Below are 18,700 nucleotides of genomic sequence, written 5' to 3' on the forward strand. Positions count from 1 at the left end.
TTTTGTGGCTTGGTTCGGTTGGTCTTGCTGTGTGCATGCGTTTCTGGGAATTATTTCAAACTCACAAATCTGTGGAAGGGAGGTCATTTTAAATTTTCCATTGTGCTTCGAAACTCACCTGACATTTTCGTGTCGTTGTATATAGATCTTGTGAAATTGTGTGTCACGCGGTTGTCCTGCGATATCATCTTTCATTTCCATGGCCACATGCCTCGGCAGCACTGACAGTAAAAGACGTTCCTTTTTGTTACAGCCGGAAATTGCAGCGGGAACAATGGGAAAATTGTGAATAGAATGAAAGTATAGAAACAAGTTAATACCAAAAAATTAATTTATTATTTATTAATGAAAAATATCTGTTCAAATGGAAGGTGAAAATTTGTGGAAAATTATTGAAACATGTTATTAGACCAGACAAAATTGTGTTTACTGTCGGCTGGAAAGAAACTGAACTTTAGAAATAATGAAGCAGTAATGAATATACAAAAGTCGGACGGCGTCGACTTTATGATATTCCGTATACAAGACAGGTTAAATCAATCTTAACAAATTGCCAAAATACACAAAACGGCTTGATGCTTTTCAGGGTTGGTAAATACCATGAACAAGATTACCAGCAATGATATTCAAATAAAACCAGTAAGGAAAGTTCAAAAGTCGGACGGAGCCGACTATATGATACCCTTCACCACTTTGGAGATGCCAATATCTACAATATCCTGTAGATGGAAAAGACATAGAATCTTTGGAGGACCATTGAGATGTAATCGGGCGAAATTAAATGTGCTCTCTAGATAGATATTTGAACCCATTGAAACCCCCAATACAGATACCATTCTGAAGTCAATGAAAAATTGCATGTCAAACGGGCACGGGATTCTTTGATGTATCATTTGTATGAAATCGAGTAAAATTATGTATGGGAGCTATATATAAACACATGGACATAATTGAGCAATTGTTGCATACACCATTTGTTTTTTGTTATCACTCGGAACTAAATTTAATACCCTCTGCCAAATCGAAGAAACGTAAGCCTTTCGGGGCACCATTGACAAAAAATCGAACCAAAATACTATAAGATCTATACCAAAATATGAACCGATTTCAACAAACTTTATCACACATCATTTTTTCCTCAATTGCATTCGCAATACAAAATTTTGCTCAATCGGACAAATTTTAGGAGTTTGGTGTATCATTCACTATATATGGGAGATATATCAAAATCGGAATCGATTTCAACAATACTTTACAAAAATCAAGCTGGACTTAATTCTGTATGCTGTGCAAAATTTTGTCTCAATCGGACAAATATTGGAAGATTGGTGCACCATTTAAATAAAATCGGAGGAATATATATATATGGGAGCTATATCTAAATCTGAACCGATTTTACAAAAACTTCGCATACGTCTATCAGTCCAGTGCACAAAATGTTGTCTCAATTGGTTCACCCTTTGAGTTTGGTGCACCATTTACAAAAAATCGGACAAAACGAAATATAAATCTGAACCGATTTCTAAAAAATTTCGTATACGTCTATCTGAACCTAAATCAGAATCGAAAATATACATGGGAGCTATATTTAAATCTGAACCGCTTTCAATAAATCTTCACAGACATTAAACTGGACCAAATTTAGTACGCTGTGAAATATCTTGTCTCCATCGGACTAATTTTGGGAGTTTGAAGCACAATTTAGATAAAATCGGACGAAACTATATATGGGAGCTATATCTAAATCTGAACCGATTTTATCAAAACATCGTAAATCGACTCAGAAAGAAGGAACCATGGGTCTATCTCGATTCCTTTTGCCTGTTACAAACATATGCACAAAGACAATACCCCGTACCACAGTGTGGAGAATGAATGGTTAATTTATGTATGTCCATCTGAACGTCCATGTATTCTTGTAAAGAAAGCACAGGTCGCATTTATGATACGATTTGGATAAAATTTGGCACCAGTCACTTATTTGGCCCACTGACGATCCCTATGGATTTTGGAGAAAATCGGTTCAGATTAGATGTAGCTCTTATAAAATCGGTTCAGATTTAGATATAGCTGCCATATAAATTTTCGTTCGATTTTATCTAAATTGTGCTCCAAACTCCCAAAATTCGTCCGATTGAAACAAGATTTTGCACAGCACACTAAATTAGGTCCAGTTTAATGTCTGTGAAGTTTTATTGAAATCGGTTCAGATTTAGATATAGCTCCCATATATAGCTTTGTCCGATATTATGTAAATAGTGCACAAAACTCCCAATATTTGTCCGATTGAGACAAAATTTTACGCTGCGTACTGGTTTAGGTTCAGATAGGCGTATACGAAATTTTTAGAAATCGGTTCAGATTTATATTTCGTTTTGTTCGTAAATAGTGCACAAAACTCCCAATATTTGTCCGATTGAGACAAAATTTTACGCTGCGTACTAATTTAGGTTCAGATAGACGTTTCGTTTTGTCCGATTTTTTGTAAATGGTGCACCAAACTCAAAGGCTGAACTAATTGAGACAACATTTTGTGCACTGGACTGTGTTAGGTGCTGATAGACGTAGGCGAAGTTTTTGTTAAATCGGTTCAGATTTAGATATAGCTCCCATATATATTTTCCTCCGATTTTATTTAAATGGTGCACCAATCTCCCAATATTTGTCCGATTGAGATAACATTTTGCACAGCATACAGAATTAAGTCCAGCTTGATTTTCGTAAAGTATTGTTGAAATCGATTCCGATTTTGATATATCTCCAATATATAGTTTCGTCCGATTTTACTTTTAACAAAAATATTAATAATAATGAAATGACTTATTTTTTAGTGTTCCGAATTTCACAATTTTAGAACAATTTATTATTGATAAAAAATGTGTAGGAGAGACTGGGCAGCTTCGGCACTTTCGAGCTCTATATTTCAGTACATATTAAACTGTGGTGATTCTGATTCTTAATTAAAAAACGTCCTAACAAAAACATATGATAAATTAGTATTAGTTAAACATTTTAACAGTTTTGTCAAAAAAGTCAAATTCAGCGAAGGTTACACTACCCGAGTGAGGCTCGCATTTGATGGAACACATTCGTCACCCATAGTTAAGTCTGATAATTATCATTGTTACCAGTCTGGTTATAATTCAGATCCTCTAAAATTTCTATTGTGTTTTATATGCAACTCAATGGTTTTCGTTTAATGCTATATTTTCTATCAGCCGACATTGACGTCTCAAGGCCACACACACCATCAGAAATAGCTTTTCCATCCCATTTTCGTCAATAGAAGCACCTTTGGTCTTACCTATTATCTTTACCAAGCATCGATGAAGTCCGAAAATGACCACTTCTTCTGGTAATGGCCCACATTTTCAATATTATAAATGCAATATCATGTGAATGGAATGTTCGATTTTAACCAAACTGTGCACAACCTATACGCCTAAATGAAATCCGAAGATGGGACTAATTGGTTCACTTGTACAAGTTGACTTCAGACCAAAAATAAGCTATGTAGACCAGACCAACACTCAAAATAGAACACCGGCGTACCCCAGCTTGTATCTAAAAAATGCCCCAGTATTATATCCATAAAGTCTGGCTTAACACCATAATTAACGTAGAGCAGTTGAACGTAACGAACCTGGAAATTACGCTTGAATAGCATCTCCAAGGATAACGAAATCGAGGTCAACCAAGAAATACTTGTCGACGAACAATAACCCAAGCACTAGCACAGAATTATCTTACTTCTACATGGTATAATATTTGTACCCCCTGGTAGTAAGTTCACAAAAATATTTGTGTATAACATTCGGATAAATCGGTTCAAAAATCGGACAAGTCTATGGCACACTGGCAGCACAAATTAAAATAATTTTATTTAAATGTTCAATTTACTTTTCTTACGTAGATTTAAAATTTTATTTTTGTTGTTTAGTTTACAAAAAGAATTGCAAAAATGTTAGCCCATTTTCTGACACATTTGCAAAACAACATTTGCAAATATGATAACAAGTTTCATTCTACATGCAAATGGTTTTACGGTACGTTCTTTTGTAATTTTGAACTTTGATATTGGTGCAAAGGGGGCACACATATATCTACTTCACTCCCTCCGACATTCCCGCACTATCGCACTTACTTAACTTGTTAGCATTGACAAGGGTCCCTACAATTTCTATTTATTTTCAATTTAACCCAAAAAACGATATCGGATAATGGCAGATACATGTGATAAATCGTCAATCAATGGACAAACAACCCCCAAAATACATACCTATACATATATCTACAAATAAATTGTTGGAAAAAGTAAACATTTTTAAAAATCCAGCAAAAAATGCGAAGCACATAAATCTCATAAACGAACCACCGCCATATAGAACAATATTTATTGAACATTTGTATTCGAGCCGAAAAGGAGCTTAACAGGTATTCTGATGATTGCTAGAATCAATACGAGTACAAAATCAATGTCGATACATGCGAATGTTTTGTTTATGCTGAAATGCTGGAAATGGCAGGGCATGGAGCCGAGTAGTATCAATGGGGATTTCGTATTTATTTATGCAGGAATTTAAAAATACCGTGGACAATAGGAAAAAAACGATGCACATATAAAACATGAATGATTTTCAATTGGAGGGAAACATTGGCGAGATAGTGAAAATGGTATTATATAAATTGAATAAAAAATTACACAACTTTATAGAATAAATTATTTATTCTTTTGTTATGTATATAAATTTAAGAACGAAGTAACATTATATTAATGCATTTTATTATGTATAAAGGCATTGATTGAGTCACATGTGTTATATTTAAATTTGAGCCGATTCACGTACTTCTAGACTTCAATATATATATATATATATATATACATATATATATATATATGTAGCGAATTTTAAAATCAGACTTGTCATCCCGTTCGACGATGGCGCTTTCCTCCACCATAAGGTGGAGTTTATATTAAATTTGTCATTCCGTTTGCAAATACCTGGAAATATTCACCGGAGACCCCAGAAATTATTATATATTCTATGTCGATTTACACATATCCGTCTGTCTGTTGAAATCACGATAGACATCGCAATATTTAAGAAAGAGCTCTGAAATTTTACATAGACATTACTAGTACTCCTAGCATGTTTGGTATTGCAAATGGAATATATCGGTCCACGTTTTGGTGTAGCCTCTATATAACGGTACCCACCAATATTCGGTATTTTGGGCATTTTCGACCCGTTTTCCAACCGAATTGGCTGTTATTTGGTATTTTTGGTTCTCATTGAATAACACACAACTGTATCAAAAATTATTAATAGTGACCCAAGGGGGGGAACAGTTATATGGGGGCTATCTTAACCCCATATAACTGTTCCCCCCCTCAATATTAGATAATTTGAGGACTTTGAACAGGTTTTCGAACCGAATTGGTAGTAATTTGATATTTTGGGTTCTGATTGAATAATACATATCCATACTAAAAATGTTTAATATTGGCCGAAGTTTCTGGGTAGCCACCATACAACGGTACGACACCCCCTTTGCGATGGTAAAATTGGAATGTTTGTTTCTATTTTTGTCTCCTCATGGTGGAAAGGGCAATTAATGTCCCATAGCAACAAACATGAGGAATATTCCTACTCTTCTTAATACGTCGCTTACGCCGGGCCGCACTTTAAATACCCTCCACCACCTGAAATGCAAATTCAGTAAATTCGTCGCGATCTCCCCCACAAAAGGTCAACATTTTCAATATTTATAAATGCATTATTAGGCGAATGGAATACCCGATTTGAATCAAATTTTGCACAACCTATTATCTTTACCAAGTCTAGGTCAAGTCTGAAGGTGGGACTCGTCTGACCATTTCTCTTATACCTCCTACAAAAAGGATCAAAATATATATTTAATCAACATAAAATCCGGAACATCTTCAATTAAACATATACTGTATATAAAACGAATAATTAAAACCTGTGTATAACTCTGTCGGAACAAGGACTTGTTCTATATATATACATATATATGGGCAATATTGCCAATTTTTTAACATAGCTGAACCGGAGGTTCGCCCCTTTATAATTCGGGAATTACTTAAGTATATGAAAAAAAGTGAAGAGTTTTGGGTTAATTGATCTGTCGTTGCAAACTGTTCATGATATTGACCTCCAAACTTTATTTTAGTGGAAGCTGTGTCTACTTTAATGTCAAAAAAAATGTGTAAAAAAAGGTTGAGGCGAACCAGTATTTTTATGTTCTCTATCGATTTGTGATTAACCCACTCATTTCACGGTCTTCATGTCAAAGTGAAACTAGAAGCCAACAAAATGGGGACTACGCCCCTTATGTATCATTTTTCAAAATTTTAACTGCACCTACCTTTAATTGATGCTGACATTTTGAAGCTCGATTTTTACTGTTGTTTTGAATATTACTTCTAGTTTTAATGCGCAAACAGGAATTTCTAAAAATCGATTATAAGATTATTGTAGTCGCGAATATGAGTAATTTGATATATATTTTGAAAATAACGGGGATTTATTTGCGTTTTCTCTGGATAATTCCCGTTTCAATAAATGACCTGTTACGGTTTTTGTACTTTTGCGAAAAAAGAGTATTAAAATCTTCAGCTGAAAGAGAGATGTACCCAATTCATCTCAAAAATAGATTGGGCTGGTTCATCCATAGATCGATGAATTTTTTAGGGTGCACACTAAAATCGGATGCGCGTTATAGGCATATGAAGTTTTCGGAAATTATTCGCGTTTTACGAGTTTTTGGGTACTTCAATGTAACGTGTGGCACATCTTAGCCGTCAAATGAAATTTCGCAAAATATTTATGGATTGGAAGATAAACTTCAGTACTTCCTGGAAACCGCATGCGCATCAAATGATTTTGAAAATTACGCGATTTACACGCAATTTAAAATGTATATTTCATAATATTATTTTATTTTAAGATTTATTCCTATTTATAGAATTCTAAGATTTATCGGAAGGGTCTTGATATAATCCGCAAGGCATATATTTATACACAAAAAGTGATTATTATTATATATGTACATTTTTCGGCGAAATTCAGGTAAAATAGCAGAATAACCCCAACATTTTTTTCTGAAATTTCTTGTATAAAATTAAAAAATAAATGTGATGACATAATTTTTTCGAACTAAAAACAAATATTTTTCCTCAATATCTTGTTTTGCTGTCGCTTTGATTTAGAAACCGCTCCACGGACTTGTGTGATTTTGATATCATTTAATTCATCATGGTGTTTAGATGTAGATATGTAGATATTTTTAAATTATTTTTTAGGTGTGTGTGTATGTCATTAATATATTGAAAATATTGATGTAATCTGCTATATATTTTTTATTTTTCTCATATTTCGCGAATATGTGCAACTTTATCGTGATTATTATAATATATTCATATCCTTATTTTACGGAGGAAGATATATATCAACGTTTTTGGTCAATATAATAAACGGCGTAATTTTAAGATTTTTTTCTTATTCCCAAAATTAAAACCTCGATAACTTTTGCGCGCATCAACCAAAAATTTGATCGCGAACGGTTTCGGAGTCAGAACATTTTTCTCTATATATGTACCAAAAATCATTGATGTGCCACAAAAACAAAAAAGCTGATTTTTTGAAAATGGAATATTAAAAAATTGGTAATATTGCCCATATATATTATTTTAATTATAAAAAGATCCGCTAACGATGTAGCGGGCCTATGATAGTCTCCTATATTTTTATTATTTTTCTCATATTTCGCGAAGATGTGTAACTTTTTACGAAGGAAGATATATATATATATATATATAAACGTTATTTGTCAATATAATAAAACGCGCATTTTCAAGATTTTTTTCTTATGCCCAAAATTAAAACCTCGAAAAGTTTTGTGCGCATCAACCAAAAATTTGATCGGGAACGGTTTCGGAGTCGGAAAATTTTTCTCTATATGTGTACCTAAAATCATTGATGTACCACGAAAACAAAAAACCGATTTTTTGAATATGGAATATTAAAAAATTAGCAATATTACCCATATACACATATAGCAATATTGTTAAGCTATCTGAAAAATCAAATACCAAGCCCACCTTCTTAAATACTGTTTAGATCAAAGCAGGGAATAGATATTAGAATTTCAAAATTTTGATATTACATAGAAATGGGCCAAGATCAAGGCTTGGTAAAAGTAATACGATGTGCATTGTTTGGATTAAATCAGAATTCATCTCGATTGATATTATATTTACAATTTTTAAAATGTTTACACATTGTGGGGAAGGTACCAGAGGAGTGGACCGAGAGGCCCCATCATCAACTATGATCTAGGCCTGTTCAAAATATTGATGTGTCAACTTCGGCTGAACTCGGATATTTCGTTAGCTTCATACGAAATTTACAAAATTTTTCAAATGTTGGCTTTGGTAAGGAATGCATTCTTGACAGTCTTTATTTCTTTTAGCTTTGTTTCCCAATTTGCACAAGTAAATTTGGACTTTTGGCAAAACTCAATATCAGATTGTTATCTAGGCTACCATACCAAGTTTACTTGGAATATTATTTGAATGGGCAAAAAATTAGCAATTTTGTCTCTATAGATAACAACGGTTTAGAATATGAACAAGTTTTTTTATCTCTTCCATTGCCTAACGTTAAATACAGATACGAGTGAAATATATCTAAATAGGTACAAGCGCATTATCTTCTACAAAGGCATTATATCTTCCATTGCCTAACGTTAAATACAGGTACGAGTGAAATATATCGAAATAGGTACAAGGGCATTATCTTCTGATCTTTGTAAAAAAATTCAGTATCATTAGTTACGGTTGAGGAACTTATTTTGTGTTAATCGGTCTAACTTTCTGTCTTTGTTGCATCATTTACGGAAAATCCGACAAAACTATACATGGGAGCTATATACAAATCTGAATTGATTTCAACAAAACTTTGATTCGCACGATTCACGCAAAATGTTGCACAAAGCACTGAAGTTGGTATAGCCTACTGTGTGTAAAGTTTCGTTGAAATCGGTTAAGGTTCATATTTAGATATAGCTCCCATATATAGTTTCGTCCGATTTTCAATAAATGGTGCACAAATTTCAATAGGGTTCGTCCTTGGGCCAAATAAATGAGCTGTCCAAAATTCAACCAATTCAGATTATAAATGCGTCCTGTACTTTGTTTACAATTTAACACCAACAGATGGACAAAAAGGAACCCAACACGTACTGAATAACAGGGGGATTCCTGTAAACTTGGAACAATATATTCATATTTCAGGGGTCAAAATTGAATGACAAATTTAATTTACAACCACGTTGAGGAGGACCGATCATTTTATAGCCTATTGCTAATGACGGCTTATATATATCTGTGAGGGTATAGATCTACAAAATATATAAAATCGATTGGAACCATATATTGTAAATTTTAAAACCAATTGCAAATTGTCCTATTGACACAAAATTTTGCATAAAGTACCGAATTTAGTACAGATTGGTGTTTTTTAGGTTTCTTTATATTCCGTTCAGGAATTTTTGATCTTAAAGATGCACCTCGCACAGGTAGGCCGGTCGTCGAAAATGTCGATATAATCGAAGAAATGATCGAAATTGACCGGCATGTTAGCAGTCGAAACATCGCCCATGAGCTAAAAATCGACCATAAAACTGTTTTAAATCATTTAAAGTTGAACAGAACTGGCCAACAGGAGAGGTGTCGTGTTCCACCAGAACAACGCCGGTTTAATATAATAATAAAAATCTAAGGAGTTGTATTTCTAGCGTATAGCCAAAATAGTGAAGGGTATCATATGGTCCCTCTTAATATAATAAGACTAAAATACTTAAAGAAAAAATACACCATTGTTGTTCGTTTAATGGACAAATTTAATTATTCAGCTGTGTAAATTGCCGAACAATGCCCTTTATACCAAAGAGTACACAATCTTATTCATTCAACAATTTTGTAATTGTTACTTGTTTGTCGGTTTGTTTGTGTACATTTTTGTAACCTATACATACAAAATGACATATACATATAGATGAATACACACACATATAGTTTGATACATACCTGTTGTTGATTTTCTCGTTGTGTTCGCAGACGAGCCTCAATACACTGACGCGTCTCGATAAATGCTTTACGTTGCGCCTTCTCCTTGGGCCAATGGGTATAAATGCCGGTCAGATTTGATAAAAATAAAGCCATTAAAGTGCTGAATAACTGCCAACAGCAACAACGGCAACAAATGTGAAAACAGCAGAAACCATGTTGACCGGAAGAAGGCAGAAATAAACAAAGGAGAAAAAAAGTGGAAATGAGAAAACAAAAATACAAAACATGTTAGTTAGGGGTATCTTACTCACACACACACAACCAAAAACAACAATGGCAAAAAAAAAACAGTAGATGGTCAATAAATTTTTATTTTTATTATTTGGTTCACACAGCATTGTCTACACGTTGTTGTTGTTGTGTTAGTGTATAAGCTTAATCAAATCTAAGAATAAAAAACCATCGACATAAATATTTATTTTTATTTGTATTTTATTCAAAAAAAAAAAAAACAAATAAAACAAAGGAAATGAAAACAAACATGAGATCAGAATACGATTACATGTGACTGGAAGCAATCCTGTTAAGGGTAAAGGTAAAAAACGAAGATACCGTTTCAATTAAACATATGCAGGATAATGCCAAGTTTTCGTTTGTTTATTTATTTTATATGTATTTTTTTTTTGCAGGTTAACTAAAACTATGTTAATTTTATGTAATATATACCATGAATATTTAAAGTTTACAATAGAATGAGACTATTTCCTATTTTTTGTAGACTTAAGTTCACTAAAAATAGTAAAGAGTAGGTGTCGAAGAACCCAAAATGTCTTTAATAACCCAATACAATTTGAATACTCTCAACAATTCAGTCATTCCTTTTGCAACACATCAAAATATTAATACAGTCGAATACTTTTATAACGAACTTTCTTTATAGCGAACACATTTCCTGGTCCCGAAGTTTGAAGACACATTTTTCATACAAATCTTTACTCATATAGCGAACTACGGATATTGCGAACGTTTCTTATAACTAACTATTTATTCGGTACCAATTTCTAGTTTTCATTTATTTTAATTCTGTTATAACGATCTTGTTGCAAATATACATAATACCTAACGATGACAACCTTTAAAAAATGTCAAAAAAAGAGAAGCAGCTTAATTATTGTCAAAAATGACACAAAAACTGCCAATATGGAAACTGAATATATAGTAATGGATCGGTATCGTTATATAGTGGACCAACATATTTAATTTCAATTGAATATATAATAACATATTCATTAGAAATTAAATAAGTTGGTCCACTATATAACGATACCGTTCCATTTACGATTTAAATGAATTTTCAAATTATAGTTTAGCATTTCAAGATAGAATAAAATAATTCCTCGCAGAATTTTAATACATGTCTATGTTTTGTCCAATTTCAAAGTCCCCGTCCCCAATTTAGATATTTTGAAGATTCTCTATTCATTTTTTGTCTGTCAGAGATGTTCATAGGTGCGTGTTTTAACTTAACCCCATATGCAATGCTACTTCCTGTTTAATTATTCTAATGATCCTAGACCCACTTTCCAACCGAAATGGCTGTAATATATCATTTGGATATTAACTTCTAGTGGAAACTTTTCAATATACTTCTATGTTTTGACATTACCTCATACAAAGGTACCACTTTAGGTATTTTAATGTTCTTAGGCCACATTTTAATCGATGCAACTATGATTTGACATTTCGGCACACAAAAATCCAAGCAGATATTTTTAATTGGTCTATTTAGAAACATTAACATATATTGAAACTGTTCTGTGAATGTTCCGATATGTACTTACTTCGGTTGGAAAATGAGTCTAGAACTATATTAATATCTATAAATGCATTGAACCTTTATATAAGGGCTATTCCTCCAGATCGACCTATATTTACACTGGTGGCCAAAACTAAAACCACAGAAATTGCAAAGATAATACTATGTTTTGGTTTATACACCTATTTCGATTCTAATAGATTATTTTAAAAGTGTTTTATCGAAATAAGATATAATATGTCTGTTTTCAATTTTGACCTTAAGAACAGAGCATTGAAGAGCTATGGTAGCAGGTCTACATGCCCGGTAACTATCAAGAAAGACTTTTTTTATTTCTGAAAAGAATCGGAAATCTAAAATTGGATTTTGCAAAAGCTTATATTAATTGCAATCCGACTCAGTGGAGAAATATTATCTATATAGATGAATTAGAGACTCAAGCCAAAGTATTGCAAGGGTACTGGGAAGCATGGAGGTATGGTTCTATAATGGCTACTCTTCGGAGTACAATATAGGATAGGCAAATCAAAATAGATTCACAAACTAATAATACCCTGTACAACAGTGTGGTGAAGGGTATAAAAACCAGTAAGGAAAGCAGTAAAGTCGGACGGGGCCGACTATATGATCCCCTTCACCACGTTGGGTATATTCAACAGATGAATCCTAGCGGCCGTCGCATTTTTGAAGGACAAGTAAAATGAAATTGGATCCATAAACATGTCATTCTTCAACCTAAACCAAATTTTTCATTTGGTCAGATGTAGAGATGCGCCTTACAATGAGACAACATTATGTAAATCAATTTAAAGCAAATACCAATCGGACACCTGTTGATTATTTGGATAAATATCTTATAAACGTGAGGAGTTTGGTGCCCCTAAACTTGCCGGATTGTGTTGCAATCGTACAAACTTTGCACAATTTATATAAAATCGGAAGAAAAAATATATAGGAGCTATATTCAGTACGTTATGCCACATTTCGTGCAAATCGAAGGGACTTTGGTGCCCTATTTACATGAAATCGGACGAAACTATATATGGGTGCTATATCAAAATCTGGACCGATTTTCTCGAAACTTGGCAGATAATCACTCTAGGCTCAATTCAGTACGTTATGCCAAATTTGGTGCAAATCCAAAGATATATAGGGACTTTAGAGCAACATTTACATGAAATCGGACGAAACTATATATGGGAGCTATATCTAAATGTGGACCGATTTTTTCGAAACTTGGCGGACATCACTCTAGGCTCAATTCAGTACGTTATACCAAGGAGCATTTTATAGCGACGGATTGCTTGATTGGTGGTATTTCCTATTTATTGGATGAATTCAGCGGAGTATGTTGAAGTCGTGGAATGCAAATTATTGCCATTTTGGGAAGCAGCAACAATGAAGGACTTGTTTTCAGCAGGACAACGCAATCAATTTATAAAAGTCGCATACTAAAAAATGATTCCAATAAAAAATGTTCAAACTATGAACTCGAGAACATATGGGGAATCTTGACTCGTCGTGCCTATGCAGAAAACCAAACTGTATTTAACCTCAAAGATGCAATTGTCGATGAATAGCGGGCAATCGATAAAGATTTCCGAAAAAAATATTCATAGACAGTATGATGAATAGAATTTTTGAACTTATTCAAAATAAGGGAGGCCCTAACCATTTTTAATTAATGTTACTTTATTTAAATTTTTTAAAAATATTATTATTTAATTTTGTATGAGTGCGTCTATAGTTATGAAACATCAATAAGTTTGGAAGTGCCGAATCAGGCGAAACCATAAAGAGTAAATTTATTATTTTTGTTGAATAAAATGTGTTTATGATCATGTTCAAATAGTTAATAAACGAGATATTATTTTTCAAACTTATCCTGGAAGAAATATTTACCTCTTGCCATTGGTATGTATCCTCCACATGACTTATGCTAGTGTAAATCTGTGTTGCTGATAATATGATACCACCGACCAGGGACTCTCGCTGACGCAATGGCAGCATTGTGTATGTCATGTAGACAAAGATGACACAACAAGCACAGCCATTAAATGATTTGCTATAATAGAGAAGATAATTTACATGTTCATGTTAGTACAACGATGGGAATTAATTAGTGTAAATATTATTAAAACACATACTAAAAACTTAATTCAATATGAATTTTTGCAAATTATCTTTAACATAAATTCTAATTTTCTTCGCTTAATTTATTTATTTATTTTTTGTAGCATATAAATAACCGATTTCTGGGTATTCCAATAAATAACATTACATTATTAAATATGGCAAAGCAATCTCAACAAAGTGTACTATGCCGCCAATTTAATTCGAAGAATACACATTGAAATTCACTGCACGTTTTTTGTGTTAAACCCTCTCCGGTGCTATCATTTGATTAAAACAATTACTTACTGTATTGAGCGAACTTCCCCACCCATAATAATTTACCCGGCCTTTATCTGCTATGGTTTTCATTCCATTCTACTACTTACCTTGGTAGCGTTGAATAGCCCACGGCAATTTGTATGGCCACAAATGTACCAACGATTACATAAGACACGAGTACCAAAAATATTTCATTCATTGCTGGTTTTGACAGGATACACAGCAGGACTGCAAATGATATAAATATGTAAATAAAATTACGGTAATGGGAAACGTTCAATAGTGATAAAGGAAATTGTTTTGGAAGTATAGGAAGTGGAAAACTTCACTTCTAAAAAAACGAAAATCTTAAAAAAAACCTAGTAACTAGATTATTCTGGGAAATCTGAGGCACACTATTACGAAATAGTATTTATGTTTTTACAAAATATTGTCATATGTTATAACTACATGATTTTTTAATAAGAGGTGTTATCTTGGCATTTTAAAGAGAATGTAATATTTTGAGATTAATTGTCGGATTTTCATTCATAATATGTTAAAAAATTATGTTTAAACGTCGTTAATTTCGACCGGGGCGAACTTCTTATACCATTCACCATGAGGTGGCCATTTGAAATTTATAATATTGATCGGAATTTTTTATGGGCTAGGACCTTGAGCATACAGGAAATATCGCGTTGTCTTTGTGTGTGATATGGAAAAATATTGAAAATGTTATGTAAGGAAGTTATTATCAAAAAAATATATATTAAAATATATTAATATCGCTAGAAAAATTCGGCTAGTACCATCAAAATTCCTATAAAGGTGTTGGAACTTTATATGGGTTATGTATCCAATGATCAATGGCTATTTATAAGTTTTGGTGAAACGATTTGTCATCCAATAAGGTCTCAAAATATCAAATTAAAGTTAATTCGGTTAAAAAGGGCTCGCAAAAACCTCAAATCCGAATAATGTGGGTCAATGTGGAACAATTTGGAAAAGTTTTTTATACCCAATTAGAACCCAAAATACCATCTTCAGACGGAAAACGTTCTCAAATACATCAAAATACCGATTATAGGAAGCTGTACGTTACATGGAGACAATACCACAACGTCGACCAATGTATACGATATTCAATAACGAATATACTAGGAGTAATCGAATTTTAAAAACTCTATCCTTAATAATTTTAAAAACTCTATCCTATCGCATTATTGGAGCATATTTCGAGGAGTTGCAAACTAAATTACAAATCCAATTTAATCTCCATTTTATGGAAACCGCGAGTACGCAAAGGTGGCAGCCCACAAGGTCGAAATTCGACGCTGGACTGCACCTCAATAGTCCATATATTTTACGTATTTCCAACGTCGAAACACCTATAGGTCAAGTCATACCGTATCGCGGATGGTATATCAAGTCCAAGATTTTATCAGCCAAATAGACGCTGATTTGTGTCGATGTGTTAGAACTCGTTTCGTCGACTCATTTTCTCTTGTTCGTATTGCGAATTTGTCCGAAGACTGTAAGAAAACAAAATGTGGTTTTGCCGAATAAGTCGAACTGCTTCGTTCACGAACAACTTAAGTAGTCTTCGTCTTATATTAGGTTGGGGAAAAAGAAATCCATTATTTTTATATAAACTGTAGGACTTTATTAACCATGCTTTGGAATGTCCGATGTGGGTCAAATATGCACTGTTTTGTTGTATGATTTGTTGCCATTTTAAAGGTAACTTCATAATGCCTCTCTCATAGAAGTCCTGCTCTCTTTTTGTAAAAAAAACTCTAGTAGTCGATTTTCACAATCCTTCCTAAATACCAAGAAATTTTGCAATGCAATCAAAAATTTCGAAGTTTCTGGCAAGTCACTGTAGATGTGTTTTTCCTACTGTTGTCCTGGTGGAACACGACACCTCTCCTGTTGGCCAATTCTGGTCAATTGTAAGTGGTTTAAAATAGTTTTATGGCCGATTTTTAGCTCCTAGGTGATCAACTTCGATCATTTCTCCGATTTTATCGACATTTTCGACGACCGGCCTACCAGTGCGAGGTGCATCTATAACATCAAAATTTCCTGAACGGAATCTACGAAACCAAAATTGCACATAATCGGATGTAACAGTATCGGAACCATAAACACCATTCACAATTTAAGCCGCTTGGCATGCATTTTCGCCTTTGTCAATGAAAAACTGTAAAATGTACCGAATTTTCAATTTGTTCACATACATTTTTAATACCCTGTAACTCACAACTGAATACACCAAACAAATAACCGCAAAATATTTTTTTACTGCAAAATGTCACCCTTACAAAGAGATTAAATCTGAAATTGTTTGATCGCCGAAAAAATTATGGATTTATTTTCCTCCAACCTAATATTAAAATTGGATTTATTAAGACAAATAGGTCTGTGTTGAGACCACAGGTCTTTATAAAGACCAACTGGCCTGTATGATGCCTATTGAAATACCAATTGATCTGTATACCGATCACAGGTGTTTCTGTAGTCGAATTGGTTTCTATAAAGACCATAGGTCTTTATAAAGGTATCATGGTATATAAAGAGACCAAAGACACACCCACTTACAATTGGAAATTTAATTGAAAGGGTATTGAGACCACAAGTCTGCAGAGAGAGCTCAGGTCTACAGAGAGACCTCGGGTGTGTATACAGACCAATTGGTCTGTACAGAGACCATAAGCCTTTATAAAAATAGGTTGGTCTATAAAAAGACTTATTGGAAGTGTCTGCTGAGATACTAAAAAAGTCTGCAGGGGATTCAATTTAGACCATTTTTGTGGGAGTTGGAGGTCTTAAAACTAAAATTTTAACTAGGGGTACAGACCTTTAGTGCTTAGGACAGTAGAAGAGCAGTTTATTCCCTTCTGAAAATAAGTCGAGTGAAAGTAAATATTTGGAACAAAAATATTCCACATCTGTCATTACCCTTGAAAATGTCTTTATAAAGACCAACGTGAAATTTCTCGTTCCTGACAATTTCCACATTCGACTATTGGTATCTAGAAAACCGTTCATTAGGATTAGTTTCAAATTGGGTTATTCCTTCTGAGACCACATTTGAACAGAATGTCTACTTGGCATAATGTTATCTCTTACAACTATTTAATTAGTTGCTTAAAACATATAACCATTATATGAGTCGTTAATTTTGAAAATGGTTTAAGTCCATTTTAGGTTCTGATACAAATTTCGGTTTTCTACAAAATTTTGCATATTTGTATAATCTTTTACATTTAAGGGCACAAAGCCACAAACAATATTAATATCACATAATAATATTTTTGAAACAAATCAAACTCCAACCTTCAAATATTTCAGTATATAAAACATTTTCAAAATAAACGACTCATATATAGAACATTTCCCTCAACCATACTATAGCGATAGACATTTCCTTTTCTTAGAAAATTAAATTCGACTTGAGTTTACACACTGTGCCACATCATTTATGTACCAAACCCCACGACTAAGTAACTCATAAAAAATAGTTTAACAACAATCCGAAAAAGAAAAAAACTATAAAACTTACCCGAATAGACCAGGGCACAAATGGCCATGACAATCAGCAACACCCACATTTTCTCATCGATTTCCCCAATCACCGTTAAAATGAAATCAATTTCATTACCGTCAGCAACAGATTTGGGCATAACATCCAAAAGACTACCGCTGTGAGTGAATGATACACTGTTGTCCGCTCCAAGGGCACTCTCATTCTGAAATGTGGGTAACTTGGCCAAAGAGTGCGACACAAAGTCGCTATTATCGTTGTCTCCATTCATCTGTTTCAGGGGCAATGGCTCGTTGATGGCGGAAATTGGGTAGTCAGCCGTGCTATCGATAGCTTCTTCATGTGTGACAGTGTCAAAATGCTTGTATTTGTTGTTGTTGCTTGTGTCCTGCCAGGTCGGTGATGATATCTTCGAGACTTCAGTTACATAATCATGGCCAATCTCAAGGGTCGGAGTGGAGTGGGATTCATGTTGAGCATGATGTGGCTGTTGGTGATGATGATGATGTTTTTCATCGTGTCTATGTAACTTATGTTGATGGCTACGATGATGATGGTGTTGTTTTTGTAGTTCGTTTTGTCGTTGAGTATTCAATTCCATATTCTCATTTTCAATATTGATATTCGATATTTTTTCATTTTCATTCAGATCATGTCGTTTGGATCTTTGTCGTTTGTGGCGTTGTTGTTTTTGTTTTATATTTCTGTTGCTGTTGTTTTTCACAGAAATGTCATGGAGTCCATGTTGGTGGTGGTGGCGGCGTTTGATACTTTTACTCAATTGCAATGAATCAACAACGACAACTTTGTTAACCGCATTGTCATCGTCAGCTTGAAACATATTTCCTAGTTTTTGTCGTTTACT

The 18,700-nt window shown here is 33.6% G+C and overlaps 1 protein-coding gene across 1 annotated transcript; it reads right to left on the bottom strand.

Moving 5' to 3' along the window:
- Positions 1-118: 118 nt before the first annotated feature.
- LOC133338556 (uncharacterized) lies at positions 119-18,676 on the bottom strand (the record flags this gene model as incomplete). Its single annotated transcript, XM_061546726.1, has 5 exons — positions 17,854-18,676; positions 14,414-14,534; positions 13,815-13,977; positions 10,115-10,264; positions 119-240 (listed from the first exon to the last, which is right to left on the bottom strand). Coding segments are annotated over exons 1-5 (1,379 nt in total), but the record flags the coding sequence as incomplete, so codon positions are not given.
- Positions 18,677-18,700: the final 24 nt, after the last annotated feature.

The sequence above is a fragment of the Musca vetustissima genome, unplaced genomic scaffold (assembly GCF_032173495.1).
Source record: "Musca vetustissima isolate MV318-11 ecotype Yass unplaced genomic scaffold, APGP_CSIRO_Mvet_v1 utg639618, whole genome shotgun sequence".
Lineage (NCBI taxonomy): Eukaryota > Metazoa > Arthropoda > Insecta > Diptera > Muscidae > Musca > Musca vetustissima.